This window comes from Seriola dumerili, unplaced genomic scaffold (assembly GCF_002260705.1).
Source record: "Seriola dumerili isolate Sdu_G_001 unplaced genomic scaffold, Sdu_1.0 BDQW01000177.1, whole genome shotgun sequence".
In the NCBI taxonomy this organism is placed as follows: Eukaryota; Metazoa; Chordata; class Actinopteri; order Carangiformes; family Carangidae; genus Seriola; species Seriola dumerili.
In genome coordinates, this window is record NW_019174432.1 from 194,300 (window position 1) to 212,948 (window position 18,649).

At 41.1% G+C, this 18,649-nt stretch overlaps 1 protein-coding gene across 1 annotated transcript in view; it reads right to left on the reverse strand.

Moving 5' to 3' along the window:
* Nucleotides 1-4,121: 4,121 nt before the first annotated feature.
* Nucleotides 4,122-18,649, reverse strand: part of rtn4r (reticulon 4 receptor) — a 46,367-nt gene continuing 31,839 nt past the window's right edge. The window contains exon 2 of the mRNA XM_022752823.1: nucleotides 4,122-6,179. Coding sequence (XP_022608544.1) covers nucleotides 4,798-6,179 — 1,382 coding nt within the window. The 3' untranslated portion in view covers nucleotides 4,122-4,797. The remainder of the gene's footprint in view (nucleotides 6,180-18,649) is intronic.

Below are 18,649 nucleotides of genomic sequence, written 5' to 3' on the forward strand. Positions count from 1 at the left end.
TGGCCCCAGCATGGCACTGCAGTTAGAGTTCACAGCCTCCGTCAGTAACTTTAGGGGCTTGTAAAGAGGCCAGAGCTGATGGGTTTTTTAGTCTCCTTGGGCAGCCAGCTGGAAGAAAATTGGAATGATCCCATGGTGTGCGTGCGTGCGTGCGTGTGTGTGTGTGTGCACGTGGACTGTATGTGGTGTGAAAGTATATGTGACAGCAAGACTTACCAACTTTTAAGGTCCAGAAATAAGGACGTATACATATATAGACCTCCATCTGGGTTAGTTGGGGGATTCCAACTAACACAAATGGCTGTGTTTACTGGTGGGAAGCCAGTGAGGGATCATATCCATGTCACTGTAGTAATGATTCCATAACAGCTGCTCTGAGTACCTGTGAGGAGAGAGATCTAGGGGGGGAAATAGTGTGAACCTTCTTTTCAGAGCAAAAATAGCACCATATAAAAATATAACTGTGAATAGTTATTACAGCCGAAATCATTTTAGCTTCCATCTCGTGAGATAAAGCGTAAAATAACACTGCCATGGCAAACTTAGTGGTCTGTTTGTTCTTTTTTTGAAACAGTGCGAACGCCAGTCTTAACACAGTTTCACACTGGTTATCAGCCGGAAAGAAGTGGCTGTCGGCTCCCTATGGCTTTCTACATCCTTAATGTGCTGCGTATACTCCTGAACGGGCATGAACACAGAGGGTGGATCTTCACGTTCTGCTTATACTGATTTGGTATCTGCGTAGGTGGACGTGTTCAGACGTGTTTGTCGGAGTATACAGTCAGATGGAATTTAATACACTTGAGTGGGTAAAGTTGATGAGTGAGTTTAATGGGTATAAGAGCCATCCAGAGAGAGTGCAGTTTCACCAATACAACCCACTTTGAACAATGACAAATAACCTCTTGAAATCCTCTAATTAAAAATTTCCATTAATGTTATATCTTGATTTTAGAGAGTCAAGACTCACCATATCATAAACCGGCTAGGTCTGTTCATTTCTAACATCATTTTCAACACAGTATGTACTGTACCTATAGCTTTTATTTGCACGTTTGATTCAGACTTCCTATTAACAAAGCCACGTCTCTGTTTTCAGAATATAAAAGACATTTGAAAGCAATCACCCGGAAAATCCACAGAGAGCTGCATGAGAACCAGGAATCTGCTGTGAGAATACAGAGATAAAGGGGAGGTGGAGAGGGACCATGAAACTTTAATTATTATGTATGTGTGACTGTAGTAGGAAAGTATATAGCCTCCAATGTGTGAATGAGATGTGATACTTGTAAGGGTGGATCCTTGTTCCCTGCCCAATGTTCCAAATTTTATTCATGCTAGAAGGAAGTCTAGCTTCCTCTCAGCGTGAGGCTCTGTGTTTGCCACCACGATAATGTTTAAGAGGTCAAAACACTATGTAACATTTTGTGTGTGCCTTTTTTTTTTTTTTTTTTTTTTTTTTTTAAGATAATAATCCATCACAGAACACAATGGTGATTCCTTCCAGCGAACTACATTAGGTTTTATGTTTGCAGCAGCATAAACGCTGATTTCTGTTTGAAACACACTAGCAGTGATTTGTTTGAAATATACATATCTATACTATACTATACATATCACGATGGCATGAGCTGTGATAGGACAAAATGAAAGCGCTCTATAAGCCTTATTGGAACAATAAAAGAGATGAAATTTTATTTTATTTTAACAACAGGGAATGATTAGAAAAGTTACTTTGAATTCATATCCAGACCTGACATGTGGGTTACATATAGATTTTTCTCATTCAAGTAGAGAATTTTTTTTTAAAATTTTTAGCTGTCCTGCTAAATAGCAAACTAGAAAGCAAACTGAACTAAAGTGATAATGACATTTGTATTTTAAGTACATGTAAAATATAAAGGTATTTTCTGCAGTATACAGGAAATGTATTGCTTGATTTGTATAATACAATACATTTGAGATACATTACATTGGAAATTTCATCAATATATTGTACCTGCATGTATGAAAAATAAAGTTTAGAACTCAAGGTTCACTCACTAGCCTTTTCTGGAGGTCTTAATAACATCGCAGACATCTCACATGACGCATAGAAAAACAAACTTGAGATGAGAGTGGTTGTAATCTCTCCACATGTCGAGGAGTAAAAATTAAAACTCTAGCAGCGGACGTGCTGAACTCTTTCACACATTACAGTAGCGCTGCACTTGTAGAGCTGCAGGTCCTTATCCAACATGACAGTCATTTTAACATATGAATGGGGCTCAGATGGGGAGTGTCATTTGATGATTGCCTGAGCAGATAGACATAAGAGGTTTGACTGAATCAGATACAGTTTCTGGCATCCTCTCAGCCTGCAGCTGCGTGTGTATCATCCGAGGGCAGCGGGGCTCCGTTGGAGGGGCCTTGTTGTTCCCCTGTTGATTCCTACCCCAGATCAATATCTTCTCAGGTCCCCTTCAGTCCTCTTACTTTTCCTGGGTTAATCAACAGCAATGAAAAGCTCTGAGGATTTGTGGAGACCCTGCCTTCTAATCCTTTCACTTTTTGTAAGATAAATTGAGGGCTGTTGACAAGATCTCGACTTAATTTGGTGCAGAATATAAGTCTTACATTATCCTTGCCTGTGGACACACGGGCAACATGGACCTACCATAGCTAACTTGCCCCGTGTCAAGGTGACATCTCAAAAGTGAAATTATTTTGAATTCAAGAGTGTTCTGCTGTATTTTTCATGTCAAGAAAGCAAAACAGTACTTAATATGATGCCTTGAGGGTCTTTTAAAGCTCTCGAAGTCAAGGTTGTGATGTGAATAGTCAGTTTTTGAATATTCCCTTAGCATTTTCATACACTGTTTAATAATTCACTCAAAATTATGAGGAATCTGGCAGTGTTTGTAATATACATGACTAGGTCTAATCGTATGCTGAATTTTGTTAAGACGCCCGGGGCACTTCATTCAACATCATCATAGTGCATGTGCAGCAGTCACTTAAGCCTTGTAAATATTCTGCATGGATGGATGTTGATGTCCGATGTTGACCTTGTTTTAAATTGCATATTATCGCATGATCATTGATTTATTTGATCTTTCACAAAGCCTTAGGAGATTGTGCTGCCAACAGAGGTTGCAACTACTGGAGATCAAACAGAGGCCTGAGAATTTAATTCCCTTTATGAGTTATTCTTAGACCAGTGGTTCCTTGACCAATTTCAGATCAGAGTTAAAAACAGGTGGCTACATCAGTTGAGAAAGCGGAGGTGAAAAGTTCAAAACACCTATCAGTGAAAGGGTAATATAATTCTCCTCTTTGTTTCACTTCTGCTGAGCTCATGCGGGTCGTTCTCTGCAGTGTCCTCAAGCGCTGCGATGCCAACGTCCTGAAGAGGCTGAGGAGAAAACAAACAAAATCTGGATGCCTGAGGTTTGGGATGAAGCCAGATTTGACAAACAGTCAGCCATCACTCTCCCAACAATTCTGAAAAACAATGAACACGCCACACTGGGTCCACCATCTGTTTAGGAGGAGGAATGTTGTTTGGCTCTCAATGTGGTTAGTGGGACATAATATGAGCTGCTGTTACTGCTAAATTCAAATGCATTTTGTAAAATTCAGATGCATTTTGGTGCTCACTTAGAACAGTTTTGCTGACGTAGTCTCAAAACAAAGTCCCCTCTAATTTAGTTTGTCTTCACCTCATTAAAGCAGCGGAGCAGAATAGATTTTTGTGAGCTGCAAGTATTAAGTGCAAGAAGTCCAGTGTTTCTCTTCACTGTTTTGCTTGAGGCACTATAATTATTTTCATTCATTCAGTAATATATCGATTATTTTTGTGATTATTAAGTCAGTAAAATGTCTGAAAATTGTGAAAATGCCCTTTTAAAATTTGATATAACCCAAAGGAAAGTCTTTATTTTTTTGTTTTTCTAAACAACGGGTCAAAACCTAAAAACACATTAAATTTACAATCTATAAAACAGAAAAAAGCTGCAAAACTTCACATTTGAGAAACTAAAGTCCATGTGTTCTGCTGTCTTGGAAAAATACCACACCATTTCAACAAGATCTACGAAATAAGAACTTTTATTCATAATATATTCATACTTGTACACAAGTAAAATAAAATGCATATCTATGGTTCCTTTGCAATCTCCATAAACAAACTGATAGCATTCTTTTGGTAAATGCCACCCATATACCCTTTCTGTCATGAAAATAGAACTGAAACTGGGGGGAAGGTAAAACATTTGTTTTTATAAACATAAAAAAAACATAACATTACCCAACAAATGCATCACTTTGAATAAATAATGGGGGGTAGATCTTTTATCATCATTAAACTGACCCAACATTCTTTGTGTGCGCTCTGTCTCGGATTTCCTATATTTGTTTTATTTGTTTTTTTTGGGGGGTTTTTTTTGTTTTGTTTTTGTCTTTTTATTTTTTTAGTCGTCCGGTGGTCTGTCTAAGCAGTAAAAGCTTTTTGGGAGGGAAAAAGGGAGGAGTCCCCGACGTCTTGCTTAGACACAGTACAGTTAAGTACATAGAGAACAAACAATTTTGGGCACCAATTCATTATATACATTAGATCTGTAGTGTTCTGTAAAGGCATCCATTTTGTTAAATGTGCTCTAACATCTTCATTATTGTTTGTTCCTGACCCAGGATGGATCAATGAGACTCCTTGCTTTTCAGTCACTGCCTGTTGTTGTAGATGCCGCTGCATCTTCTGTATCATTGTCATGAGCATCAACAATCTTGAGTCCTGTATTCAGAGTGAGATCAGGAGTCCTAAGACATGGCTAGAGATATCCAGGTCATGGGAATGAAGAGAAAGAGAAGCACTTGCAAAGTAGAACCCCGGCCTTTGATGCAGTGGGTGTCTGATTTGGGCTTTTTGGAACACTTCTTTTTCTTTTTGTTTGATGCTGTAGATGATTCCAGATTGTCTATAAGGTCAGGGTTTAGATTTTCCAAAGACTTGTCCAGGGTGTTGGACAAGGTTCCCAGCGGTCCATCATTCTGCTTGTTCTGGGTCTCGTTTTTTGTTCGTTCTGGCTCCTTGTATTTAGTCTTGGACATGTTCTCCTTTTCCTTAAGAGGGTTGTTAGTGATTTGGCGGCTCTTGCCAGACAGGATAGAGGACTTGTCATTATCTCCAAGGCAACACCTGGGAATGGTGTCCCCCAGAGGATTTTCGGTGGAAGGGAATTTCCCAGATTGTGCCTTGGAGCTGAAGAGATTGGTCTGGATTTGAGGCGTTTCCACACATCCCTCCAAGTCTTCGCTTTTGAGACGTTTAAGGTCCTTTCCTGCCAGGAAATCAGGAATATTGCACTCCAATTCAGAGCTGGAACCTTTGAAACGTTTGAACCAGTCCCACAAGGTCCTAGCCCGGCAGTCACAGATCCACTGGTTACCATTTAAACGCAAATACTGCAGGGACACCAGCGGGTCCATGGTCTCCCCCGACAAGACGGTAAGATTGTTGAAGAACAAGAACAGGGATTTCAGTTTACCAAGATCATTAAAAGCCCTGGGTTGGACATAGATAACCCGGTTCTCATGTAGCAGTAGCCGGTCCAGATTGATTAAGCCTCTAAACATGTTGTCCGTTACTATCTTGATCTTGTTATTGTGCAGGTAGAGATAGGTGAGGTTGGCAAGGTCCATAAAAGTGTCATCATGCAGGGTTAGAATGTTATTGTCCTGCAGGTAAAGGTACTGTAGAGAGAACATTCCTCGGAAAACCCCAATGGGGAGCTCTGACAGGCCACACCTGTGCAGGTGGAGGGTGTGCAGCTTTGTTAAGCCCCGGAAGGCTGTAGGGCTGATGGTGCGGAGGTTGCTGTTGTCTCCAATGTCCAGTTCCTCCAGTTTCTCCAAGCCGTAGAAGGCTCCCGCTTCGATGTAGCTGATGTTGTTGGAGTAAAGCCAGAGGACGGTGAGATTGTGGCAAGAGCTGAAGCTGGTGGACCTTACCACTGTTAGCTTGTTGGACTGGAGGAATATCCGCTGGCTCCGCAAGGGGATCTCAGTTGGGATGGAAAACAGTCCTTGTTGTTGGCAGGCCACGGTGGGCCTGGGCTCACTGTAGCACACACACATGGCAGGGCAGCTGTCAGTTTGAGGCACAAGGTTCAGCCACATCATCAGAAACAGGAGTCGCCCCCCTAAGAAGACAGAAAACAAGACAACAAGTTGATTAGTAAATAATGTATGGAAATATTAAAACCTTTAAAAGTACTGAGAATTAGACTGATATTGAGCAAGTGGGTACAGGTATCGCAAACTATAGATGAAACAGATATGCTGTTTATGCTTTTTATTATGTTATTATTTTGGGGGCATTTTTGTGCCCTTTTTTTGTTGCAGTGATGCAGTGATAGTGAAATGCAGTGATAGGAGTAGGGGAGTTGAACCAGGGACTCACTGCTCAGGGAAATCCTTACGCACCCTAACCACTCAGCCATTTTTTATCATGTTCTCAAAACGGTCAGCATGTTACTATGTGACACGAGTAATAGTTAATTTGCACAGTTTAAGCCAGCGACACTGCACAGACTGTCATATCACAAAACAGACAAAATTTGAAAAATCCAAACCACTCTCATGCATAAAGTGATCCAGCAGGTATTTTAACAGCGGTGTTGTTTGGATCTGGGGTCACCTCTCCTTCCTGCATGCCTCTGCTGATGTGGAGGCCTAAGCAGCTGAAGTGAGCCCTGCTAAGGTGGACTCATTTAAAGTTGGGTGGATGGCTTTTATGTGGAATTGGCTTGCTCTAATAGGGTGGACATAACTAATGGTGTTCAGCGTTCCTGAGGTTGACATTTAGCCTGACGTTGGGAGATAAGCTTTCATGCCAGGGTAAGAGATTGATGCCTGGGGCCAAGGTAGAAAGATGGCCCTGCTAGAGTTTCCACTGTGGAGCCATGACTGAAGCATTTTTTTTTCTAAGTGCAGCATAAAGATGAGATATACAAGAGGTGTGGTAGCACTCAGAGCGAAGCTTGTAAGATTCTTGTATGTGTTTGCCCTGAGGGCATCCATGTTTAAAGTAAGGCGTATTCCGCATTTGCTCACATTAATTATTTCTGCTCGTCCGCTGCCATGGTTCAGATCAGCTCGCTGCGCAGCACCATGATAAGTGAAAAGGGCTGGATTACCACATGAGTGATCACTTCTGACATTACACTGTTGTAGGTACAACTGTGGTAAAAAAAAATGAAGTGCATCTATTGTGTCATAGGTATGTCTCGGTATCAGCCCATAACAGCAGGTACTCCTCCAAAATTCTGAATCCTATTCGACTCCTGTCCTGGCTGAGGATTTCCAATCTCTGCTCCCATGCACATGTGAGGAATCCCAGGTCTCGCAGGCATGACAGGTAGCGAGGCTCTTGGAAAAATGCATGAGCCTTACTCAGCCCTTCCTCCATCCCCACTCTCCTTCCTCTCATTCCCCCTGCAATGTGTTTTGGTGCAGCTCATCTCTGGACCTTGTTAAACGGAGCTCTGGTGTGGCCTGACAGCCGCCCTCTGCTGCACTTTCCCTCCAATCTCCCTGCTCAGCCGTCAGACTGCCACCGGAAAGCTGTCAAGACTTTCCACTCTTTCTGCATCGCAGCACTTTTCCCTCAGCACTCCCTAACAATAGCAATATTTTATCGCACAGCACGCTTCATGTATCTGCTCCACCGTCTTCATTTTTTTTTTTTCTTTTTTTTTCTGCTGTCTGCTGTCTATTCATTAACAGGCTATTTCCACCCACGCGTTGCGTGTCAAAGCCTGGTTTCCTCAGCTCTTGGCATAATATGTCTTGTCTTTGTTAGCATCTGTTGAATGACAGCATAAACCCCGCAATGTCATCAACTCCATCCCAATTATTTTTTGCTCACTAACAGCATCTTCACATCTGCACCACACTGATTGCATTACCATATGTTACCAACATAAATCTGGGAGCCGCGGCTTCCTGACACCTTTTGTGCTATTTCACTCTGTCATAATCACATTTCGGAGGAACCTCGGCATGACTTCACAGTTAGACCTCTTATCCTCCACTCTGGAGACTTGTACTGTATCTATATACAGCTAGTGTAAGAGCTGTGTTCACACTATTGATCGGCCGACCGACAACGCTGCTCTATCCACTTATATTTTCATCAACACTTTTGTTGTCTTAGCTTCAAATCTAAAAATCACAGCGAAGATTATACCAACTAATGTTTAGCTGTTTGTCCTCATGGCTGTTGTTGAGTTATTGACACTAAACTTTAATATCTTAAAAAATACGACAAGGTTGTGGAGAGAAGAAGAAAAAAAATCCATTCCTTATCGTCTTCTGCCAGCTTCGGTTTCAACGCTTAATCTTCCCCTATCTGCAGTGTCAAAACATCGCTCGGAGCACTGCCTTCCTGTTTCAGACCCTGCCAGTGGCCTCTCTTCTGAGAGCTATATTATTGTACAATAGCAATCATCACTCTGTTTAAGAGCAGACAAGCCTCTTTGTTTCCTCCTGACTGACACTGTGGCCCCTTCAGCTTTGAGTAAAGTACATCATTTAACCCCCCTCCCTCCCGCTCCTCCCTCTCTTCCAAGACAAGCACTTCTATTTACAATGGGAGCCTGACAATATATGGCAGGTTAGAGAATTGCAGACGACCACTATTCTTTGGTGGTGCGGCTTCCTTGCTTGACTAATTAAATTGCCTGTCAAAACAAATTCTCCAAAAGTCATGTGATGTAGCTGAGGACAGTCTGGTTAGGGCATTAAATGTGGCTGATGTTGGTCTATTGGATATTGGCCTCTCCGTCATGCCTGAAGCTGGCTGAATGAAATCATATCTCTACCGTAATGGCACCAGCGAAAGGGGACACAATCTGTGGGACCTGCAGTGAAACCTGTTAACAACTCACCTAAAAGAATTTCATCACCAAGGATTTCAGGAAAATTTTGCCTCATGGTCAAAAAGGAGAATTAAATAGTGAGAGAGAAAAAAGCTATTTGGACATGAAAGAAGTCAGTGTTGTAGACACATAATAACAGCTAACTGCAGCTTCAGCCAAAAAAAAAAAAAATACAGTGCTCTAGTAGTACAGGACACTACATTCAGTTGCAAAAACAAAGAAATGCCCACAGGGTGGTATGAGTGGGTGCAGACAGCTTTTGTTTACTTATCATGTGCGCATATCGCTTAACCAGACTCCTTGCTCATTTGCATGTGTCCCTGGCATGTTTGGAACTCCGAACAACCTCCCAGAGCTCGCCGCTTTGTCTTATTGTGAAAGTACAACATGCATTTTAAAAACTTAGCTCGTGTACCAAAACCCGCAATGAACAAAGGGGGCATGTCGGGACAGCACATTCAGAGGGCCTCCGATTCATCACGGTGGCTTTACTTTGAAGGGCTGGGGATTGGGCAGGGATGGCTAACATGACAGTCTTATCCCCTTGGCCCAGAGTGGAAGTGATGTCTCTGTCAGAGATGAATCACAGCAGTTCTCCACAGGGACCTCCTGGCCTCTTTCTGAAATCATACATTATTGTGTTGCTCAGAGGCGGGCCTGCATTTAATATAGTCATGATCCCTCTCTGTAAGGTCATGTATCTTGTGTGAATCCATCCACGCATACATAAATTGTTTTTATATCATGTTGAAATGAATAACTTGGAGAAACTGTATGGGATATGACAGTTGTATGAAGCCCAATTTTAGAGCAGCCTATGCAGCTGTAAAAGGCTTTCGCTAGCTGAGAGTAATAAAGGGCAATAACTCTGCAGCACAAAACTCACAAACACAAAGTTGTAAGTAGGAACACAGAAAACGGGAAGATTACATTCTGGCACTAAGAACAGATAATGTCTTGTTTTCTTTAGAAAGCACAACTTTTTATGTTGTTTTTAAGATATTTTTCAAACCGCTCTTTGACTTCCAGTGTGGTATTTACTGTATATCTTTGCTGGACTCCACCACCTTTTTATAAATCAGCTATTATAGTGCTGCTTCTGTTTATTTGTTTTCTCTCTCAAACCAATCACCAACGGCCGACTGTGCTGCTCCCGTCTGCTCTGCCATCAGGGGCTCATTACCATTCTCCGCTAGAAACAAGTACGACATGTGAATCAAGCTACGTGCTAATAGTGAAATGCTTTTAAATTGTGCATAAAGCAGGTAGTTATGCAAAAATGTTCCTCAATCACACTCACACAGATTACCAGCAATTTTATCTAGGGCTAAATTCTGGCCCTCCCCTGGTGATTATTCTTGGTTTATGACAAATAATCCAGACTATTTCTTCACCAATGCATTTCTCAGATAAGAATGATATGACAGTTTCTCCTCAGGCTTCATCCATTAGAAACTGTCACGGAGACAGTCCAGAACTCTCTTTTGGGAGCCACACAGTCGACTGTACAATGCGACAGAGATGAAAATTGGGGAAAAGGACAGAGGTTCATGTCCTCGACTTCTGAGCGATTCATCGAGCCTTCGCCTTCGGCTTCACTGGGCTTTGAATAACACTGTCCTGGATGTAAAGCAAATAATTGTTGCACTTGTTACCGTAGATGAATCCCTTTTCCTGTACTTTAACTTTTTTTTTTTTTTTTTTTGAGCACATCCTGAAAATCACTACGTCTACTTTCGCTTATGTCCAGCTTTTGAAAGCTGAGAATTACAAAGTAGCCTACAGTTACACTGTCATGGCAGACCAGTAGAATATTCCATTTAAGTTTGCTTTGAACCTCTTTTCACTCATAAGCCTGTGAAAAAAAAGTTTTATTATAGAGAGGAAATGGTCTTCACTTTCAAGAGCATCACTGAATTGCAGAGGGATTGGTTGGTAGGACATATTCATATGGAAAAGGTTGCGATCAGAAAGCCACACTGGCCCTTTTATGGTAACCATATTTACTCTGTCACTGTGAGTACGGTGTTGAAAAGAGCTACTTTCCCTCTTTGCTCAGATTTCAGCGCAATTTTTCTTATTTCTGGAGCATGTAATACTTCTTCACTTACGTTTTCAACCTTGATGCTATGTAATTCCACTTCCTATTGGTGTCTTTGTTACTATGATGTGATTCCTTTACCTTTACCTTAAATAATAAGTAGGTTTAATGGTCATTATTGAAAAAAAGTTGCTCATATTTCTGTGTTTTCTTGGTGTGTTCACGCCAGTCTCTGGGAGGCGGGTTGAAAATGAGACAAACACAGCCGAGCACACAAAGCCAGAGTTGTGCTTGCCCTTACAACATTGATGAACCAGATGCCATGATCTTAAATAAAGATGTAGACATCAGATCAAACAGGTTATTTAGGACGTGATGGACCTGCGAGTCGAGCAGGAGTCCCTGGGCTAACCATGGAGGGTTCAGCGGCGGCTCCAGGATGTAGACGAGGACACAATTAGAAGGCAAACGGGGTGGGGTGTTTGGGGGGGGGGGACAGATGAGGTTCTGTTTGACACACATCTGACACAGCACTTGCCCAAGCAGATGGCTCATGAATAACTGAAGGAACCGGAGGTCGGCTGGCAGAAGGTAAGACACAGTCTGCGTGTGGAAAGAGACGGGTCTTCATAGACCTACATGCATGTGTGTGTGTGTGTGGGTGTTTGTGTGTGTGTGTGTGTTTGTGTGCACAAACATACAAGAAGTCTTCTCTTGTTTTGTGGGGGAAAAATTAAATCAATACCGATACAGTAAATAACTCTTGTTTGGCATAGCTGCGGTAGGCAGATAGTTGTCATGTCATGCTACTGAGAAGTGACAGCGGTAACAATAGGCAAGCGGGCTGGCGATATCCTGACAGTGAGAGAATGAGCTCGCAATCAGAGGGCTGTCGGATCGAATCCCTGCTCGACTGGTGAGCAATTGGACGGGAAAGTGGAAGTGAAGAGTTCTCCCTTGCAACAACTGCCATCAAATTACCATCGACCCCTGAGTGATGCACTGACCTCCCAGCGGCTCAAACCCTCACACAGTGGGTTATCATTCAAGGCTGTGTTGTGCTCAACATTTAGTAAACTGCTGTTGCTGTATACAGCGGTGAAAAGAAAAATGATGAGATAAATTCACTCAAGTACTATAAAGTACAATTTTAAGTACTTGTATTGGACTTTTATTTCATGTCGCTTTAGTTTTCTTCTTCAAATATTGTTCTTTTCACTCTACTTTGACAGCTATTGTATTTTACGTACAAACCATATCATCAGCTTATAGAAGATGATAAATTGTTACAGGTGCCATATTTTTATTTGAAGTGCTGATATCCATAAGAAGATATATGTGTAGTACCAAAAAACATCTCAATGTAGTTTTACGTTTCCTCTCTCTGGCTCACTAACCTTGTTACTAGAAGTCCAGAGAGAAGCCTATCAGAGGAGAGGAGGCTGTGAGCCTCTCTTCTGATAGGCTGACTGTTTTCTGAGTGATCAATTGAAATATAGCATATTTCAGGTAAACACTCAGAGAAACTAAATCCTGGAAATCCTGGGCTGGCTGAGGGCATGGCGGTGTCTGCTTTGTTGTGACATCATAAACTTACAGAAGTCCTGACGGCTCGTTTGAAGGCTCTGTTTCAGAATACAGGCTGTGTGCATTTCTCTGTGGACTGAGCGCTTTGATACTTTCACAGTATGAATATATATATCAAAAAAGACATTGAAATCTCCCTTAATACAATATGAGACCTTTTTAAAGATGAAATTCCAAAATAACACAGATTAAAGTAAAGCTAACAGTTCAACTTAGTTCCACATTAACCGGCTGCAACATGCTGCTTTCACATTAATTCTTCAGTAATACATTTACATTCTTCCTCTATATGGGTCCTTTTACTTTTGATAGCTGCTGTTATTATGTAAGTAAGATTTGTGTTGCAGGATTCTTACTATAGAGTATTTTACATTGTGGTATTGATACTTTTACTTAACATTACATTTGTGATTTAGTAGTGCAATTCTATCAAATTTGCAGTGGAAGACTGAGGAGGATATATTAAGAGTGGTCAAAGTCGATGCAGCAGAGGTTAAGATATTCAGATTTTTAGTCCCTATCAAGCTCCACACACAATTGATCCCCACATCTACTACTGCAAATCAATAACTATTCTTTATTAGACATTTCCTCCCCATCTCTGCTAAACCCCATGCCAGCTTGTGTTCCAGGATTTGTGTTACAAATTTGTGGTCTAAAAGCTGAAGTTGAGATACTCAAACATCGTCACCTGAATCTTTTGACAGAGCTCCTCCAGTGTCGCAGAAAATATTATTCAACTGTTTTCACAGACTGCGTAGGACTCCTCGTGACGATTAAAGAGTCTGTGATATATACAATTTGTGAAATGTGTCTTTTAAGAAAAGGATAGATACCTCATACAATGTTTCCAGAAATGCAGCTCACATTTACAGTCAACAATCAATCAACTTAGTTGCTGAAATGGGAATGCTTTTTCCTCTAAGTTGCATTTAAACAGAGCTGAAAGAGAGTTAGGTATGCTTAAATGCCACTACAGTGGATTAATTGTTGCATGGTGGCATAGTGCCACTGGATTAGAGGGCAAAAATGGCACATTCCTCATAACTCTATTGTATAGTTGGCAGCAAACCAAGTTGCCCTCAGTGCTGCTACTGCTCACTATGAAATGTTCCACGGAAGGCGTTGAGAGTCAAGTCTACCCGTGAGGTTTTGCAGAATGGCTGAAATCCAGCTCTGAGCCCGCCTCCACATGTCACAGACATGGGCAATTTTCCCATGTGAAACCATGTAAAATTCATAATTCAAGTAATGTAAGCTGAAAATAATGCAGGCATCCACCAAGCATGAGTGTGTGGGGGTGTCCAGATGTACTCCTCAAGCCACAGAAGTGCAAAAATTCGGAATGCCCTACTTGGGTTTTGTGCTGTGCAGGCTGCCAGTAGTGCAGCCAAGTGTTTTTGCTTAACAGAGTGTATAAGACTTTATCTTATCTGCACATGGCTGGAGAGAAAATAAATGAGGGTAGCTCATACAGTACATGCCCCATGTGTCTAGTCGTTGCTTAGCTGTCAAGCAGACTTTAGCACAGGTGTTACAACAACGTTTTAGCAGACATCCTTTTCTTTTGTTTAAAACAGCACGTGTCATCCTCCTCTTCAGAGGATTGAATGAAAACACAAGTATGTGGAAGTATTACTGAATCAGTTCAGTCTTGAATGAATATAATATCACATATCTGAACTAACTGCTGTAATTGAGATTGTGTTTGCTGAGTTTTCACTCCCTTTATTTATAGGCTGATAGTATAATCACATCTACCATGTGATCCTAGGTAAAGGTCACACATGTGGGTATTTTCAGGACATGGTTAGGCTACTCATGCTACATTGTTTGGCATGTGAATGGTGGTACAGATGGCTCAGTTTCATGGAGTTTTGTCACTACAGTCTCCAACATGCTTTGGGTAATGTAAACAGAAGGTTAACTAAAGGCTACACCTGAGCCCTGTTTTGCCTATACTTATTTAGATTCTGGATTTTCTGCAACATGCAAGTCTGCATTAGTTGCTGGCATGTCTTGTTTGCACTGTAATCATTGGATAAACTGAGTTATAAATTGATTTAAGAGTAACCTCGTCTCCAAAAAAATGACCTTTTTTAATTGTGACCAAATTACATTTCCTATTAATGTAATGAGGATATGTTGTTTATTGATGAATTTGGCAAGTCACAACATATTTGTTTTCTGCCAAGAAATTCTGCTTTTGCAGTCCAGTATCCACATGTGCTGACTACAGCATCATGAAACTTGTTTAGGCACTCGCAGCACAAAAATGTTTTAGATTAACAATATATTGTTAAAATATAAAAGCATATATGTTTAATCATATGCAAGTTTAACAACGTGTATATATAAAACTTCAAGATGCTTATGTATGTTTTTCTTATTAATTTCTCATTAATTTTAAACATTTATCTCCCTATTCTGGGAAAGTGGTTTCAGACTCTTGGATCCCACTGTGTAATATATCAAGATATATTGCCAGGCTTTGGGATGGACATATATTTAATTCATGTGACATATGTCTACTAAATAAGCATACATATATAAACACACATATTTGTGTGAGCTAGACATATATGTCAATATATGATATTGTTCTAATTTCAAATAGGTTTCAAATACAATTTTTATGTTTTTATTTCATACACATACATTCCATATATGGAAATCAATTTAATACACATATTTCCCAAATGCAAATGTATCTGTACCATGTACGTACGTTCCAATTTTGACTTTGTTTATAGACGAATCGGTGGATTGTATTTTAATTGAGGTTCTAACATTTCATTTCATTTTTCAAAAAAAAGCTTCACCACTCCCAAAACTGAATCATTTCATATCATCAATTTTGAAATGGGTGAGGATTGCGAGCCCTCAGAGTTAATGCATTGCACTGGAATGAAGGCCTAATGAATCACAGCTGCATTATCTAAAAGGATAACCGCCCCAGTACATATTGGATGATAGCTTCATATAAAGCGAACACCTCCTCATGTGAAGTGTCAGCTGGAGAGGGAGAGAGCAGTGACAGCACCCACAGGCAGCCTCGCAGATTTGGGCATGTGAAGATGAGAAAACACATTGAGGTGGTCGGAGAGCAGAGAACACGCTGTAATGGGCAGTTACGCGGCTTGATGCTAGTTTGATGCCATTGTAGTTGAGCTTTCAAAGAGCAGTCTATTCTGTTTTTCCAGACCTGGAAGTAGCTGGTGCAAACATTATCCAGCCCTCATCTTTCTGACAGCTTCATTACTGCAAAATTTGGCAGCAGCCCTCTTTGACTCCGGACTTGTTGTGCTTGTGGAAGAGAAACTAGCTCTAGCTGAAGTGTTGTGTTTGTGTGAGTTACAATTGGGAGGGGAAGAAATACATCAAACAAGCACTTAATCTTTGACCAGGGTAGACTAAACCAAAGTCATTCTGTGAGTGATCCATTTAGTTGGTTTGGAGAATTGCTGCGGAGCAAAGAGTGGCTGAGGGGGAAACCAAAAAGGATTTCTAAATTGCTTGCTGCTTTGTTCTTGACATGGACGCCAAACTTAACCTTGCAGAGCCTTTTGTCCCCAGGATAGAAACAGCTGCAAGCACACACATTAGTCATCCCAAGGTTATGCATAGGTGAATGTACTGTACCGCACAGAGATGTGTTTTGAGTAGGTAGATTTAATCATTCGTGTGATGATGGAATGAATGATACAGGTAGATCTACAGCCTGAGGGTGAGAGGTAGTGAAAATGAGCCTAAGAATACTTCACATGACAAACCATCACTGACACTGTTTTTTAAATTTTTTTTTTTACTGTCATAATGTGTCATCTAACCTTCCTCAGTTTTCTCCAGTTTCGCAATATTGCACTTTGCTGGACTGGCCGGCTGACTATGCAGAGCGGCTGCAAGTATGTCATCTGCAATCACCTCAAACCAAAAGACCTGAGTGAGAGCGGGGCAAGCCCAGAAAGACATGCTCTAACCAGCAAGTGTGGCTTTAAAGAGCATCACTGAACTCATCTTCACTGAAGTGGATACAATGCTTACTATGCCCATATGTCATGGCACACAAACACACACACAATCTCACACATACACAAATCCATATGGTTAAATGTAGGCATATATATTCTCCTACTGCAACTCCCACATGTACAATTAGCCACGCATGATTTTCCTAAGATTTTTAAAGGTCCCATATTTTATAAAGTGAAAGTAAGATTTTCATGTTTTTTGATTATAAAGCAGGTCTGGGTTGATACTTTGAAAGTATCAAAGCGCTCAGTCCACAGAGAAACACACACAGCCCCTATTCAGAAACAGAGCCTTAAAATGAGCTGTCAAGACTTCTGTAACTTTGTGATGTCACAACAAAGCAGTCACAGCTCTCAGCCATGCCCCAAGCCCCACCCACCTGGACCCACAATGCAATGTAAGATTTGGTTTCTCTGAGTTTTTACCTGAAATCTGCAACATTTTTATTTGATCACTCCGAAAACAGTCAGTCAGTCTGACTGACCTGCTGTTACTAGAGCTCCATAGAAGCCTGAGAGAGGAGCTGTAAAACTACATCGAGATTGTTTTTGATACTTTTAAACCACAAACACATCTTCTTGTATCAAAACTTCAAAATAAAACACTGTAAAATGTAAAATATGGGACATTTAACTTTATCAGTAAATATCAGTAAAAGCAGATTTATGTTAGAAGAAAACTTAATGTAGTCTGCACCTTGGATGCTGAATCCTCATCTCTCTGTTCAACCACTGTGTTTCTCACAGAAACAAAGTACAGACTCTACCAGAAAGTCAGTCGTAGCTGCAGAGTTATATTTCACACTAAAAATTCAGACAGACAGAATGACATAGCTCACCATGAGATGACATGTCATGCGGCACAGCGCTCAGCAAGCTGTTATCTGTGGTGCTATAGCCACAACTACACTGTGGCATATGGGAGGGTCGCTTTCATTTGGAGGGGATGAAAAGGAAATCACGTGGGACACACAGCCCAGCGAGAACGGGAACATTTTAACGAAGTGTGAATGGCAGAGAGCGACTGGATTGCTGTCCAAGAAAGGGAAGTCAATCAGCTGGAAGAAGATGAATGGGGCAAAATAACTGGGATAAGGTGGGCAGGTGGCGCAGAGTTTTGCAGAGTTTGTAGTGACTGACTGGCTTGTTTGCTTGTTGCGGGGTGGCATTTACATGCTCTATCTCATCACATCAGAATGTCAGCATGCTTAATCTCGCAACTCATTTGCAGCACATTCAATTACGGCATCTCACATGACAAATACGCTCTGAAGTGCCAGCTCGTAAGGTAGCCATTAGTTATCCATTATCTCAAACAATGACTGTGTAATTTCTTTTTTTTCGGTCCCCGTGCACGACTCGTCAGACGCACAAAGGAAGGGATGCAGAGACACAGCGCGCCCACAGGCATCTGGAAGAAATCACCAGGGGAAGAGGGATGTCCTGAGACTAGCAGAAAATGAAAAGAATAAGATAAATAAATAAATTAGGCAGATCATTGTGCGAGCGTTAACTAATTCTGGCCAGATTTCTTGTAGATCCATCTATTTTGGATGTGTAGGCAGCCTTGGAGCATGATGACCTGAAAAAGACAAACCTCTCCCTTCCTTTCATCTTTTGAGTCAGTTCCTGCAAGCAAATGTATTAGGGCCAGTAACACGAGGCCTCCCTCTGCTGTAACGAGAGCAGTGATCTCAGCAGTGTGTTTTTTTTTTTTTTCTACCATCACATTGTTTTTTGGGTTTTTTTTTTTTTTTTTAACAGGCCTCTCTCTTCCAAAATAGTTGTCAGAAGGATATGTTAGGATTTGTTGCGCAATAAAAAGTATTGAATATCCGGTAAATATTTGTGGAGGCTGCAATACTCTCTGTGAGCATATGTAGGTGGTTTTCTGACATTAGTGAGGTATAGGATCTCATATCTTCCTCTGCCTCCGCATACATCTGATTCATTCTCTACCCTAGACCTTCCACTTACACCCGAAGCATGTGAAAACTGCAGCTCTGAAACTGAATTTGGCCCAGCCTCTGACTCAAACAGTATTTACTGTATATTTTAAAGCACACAGCGCA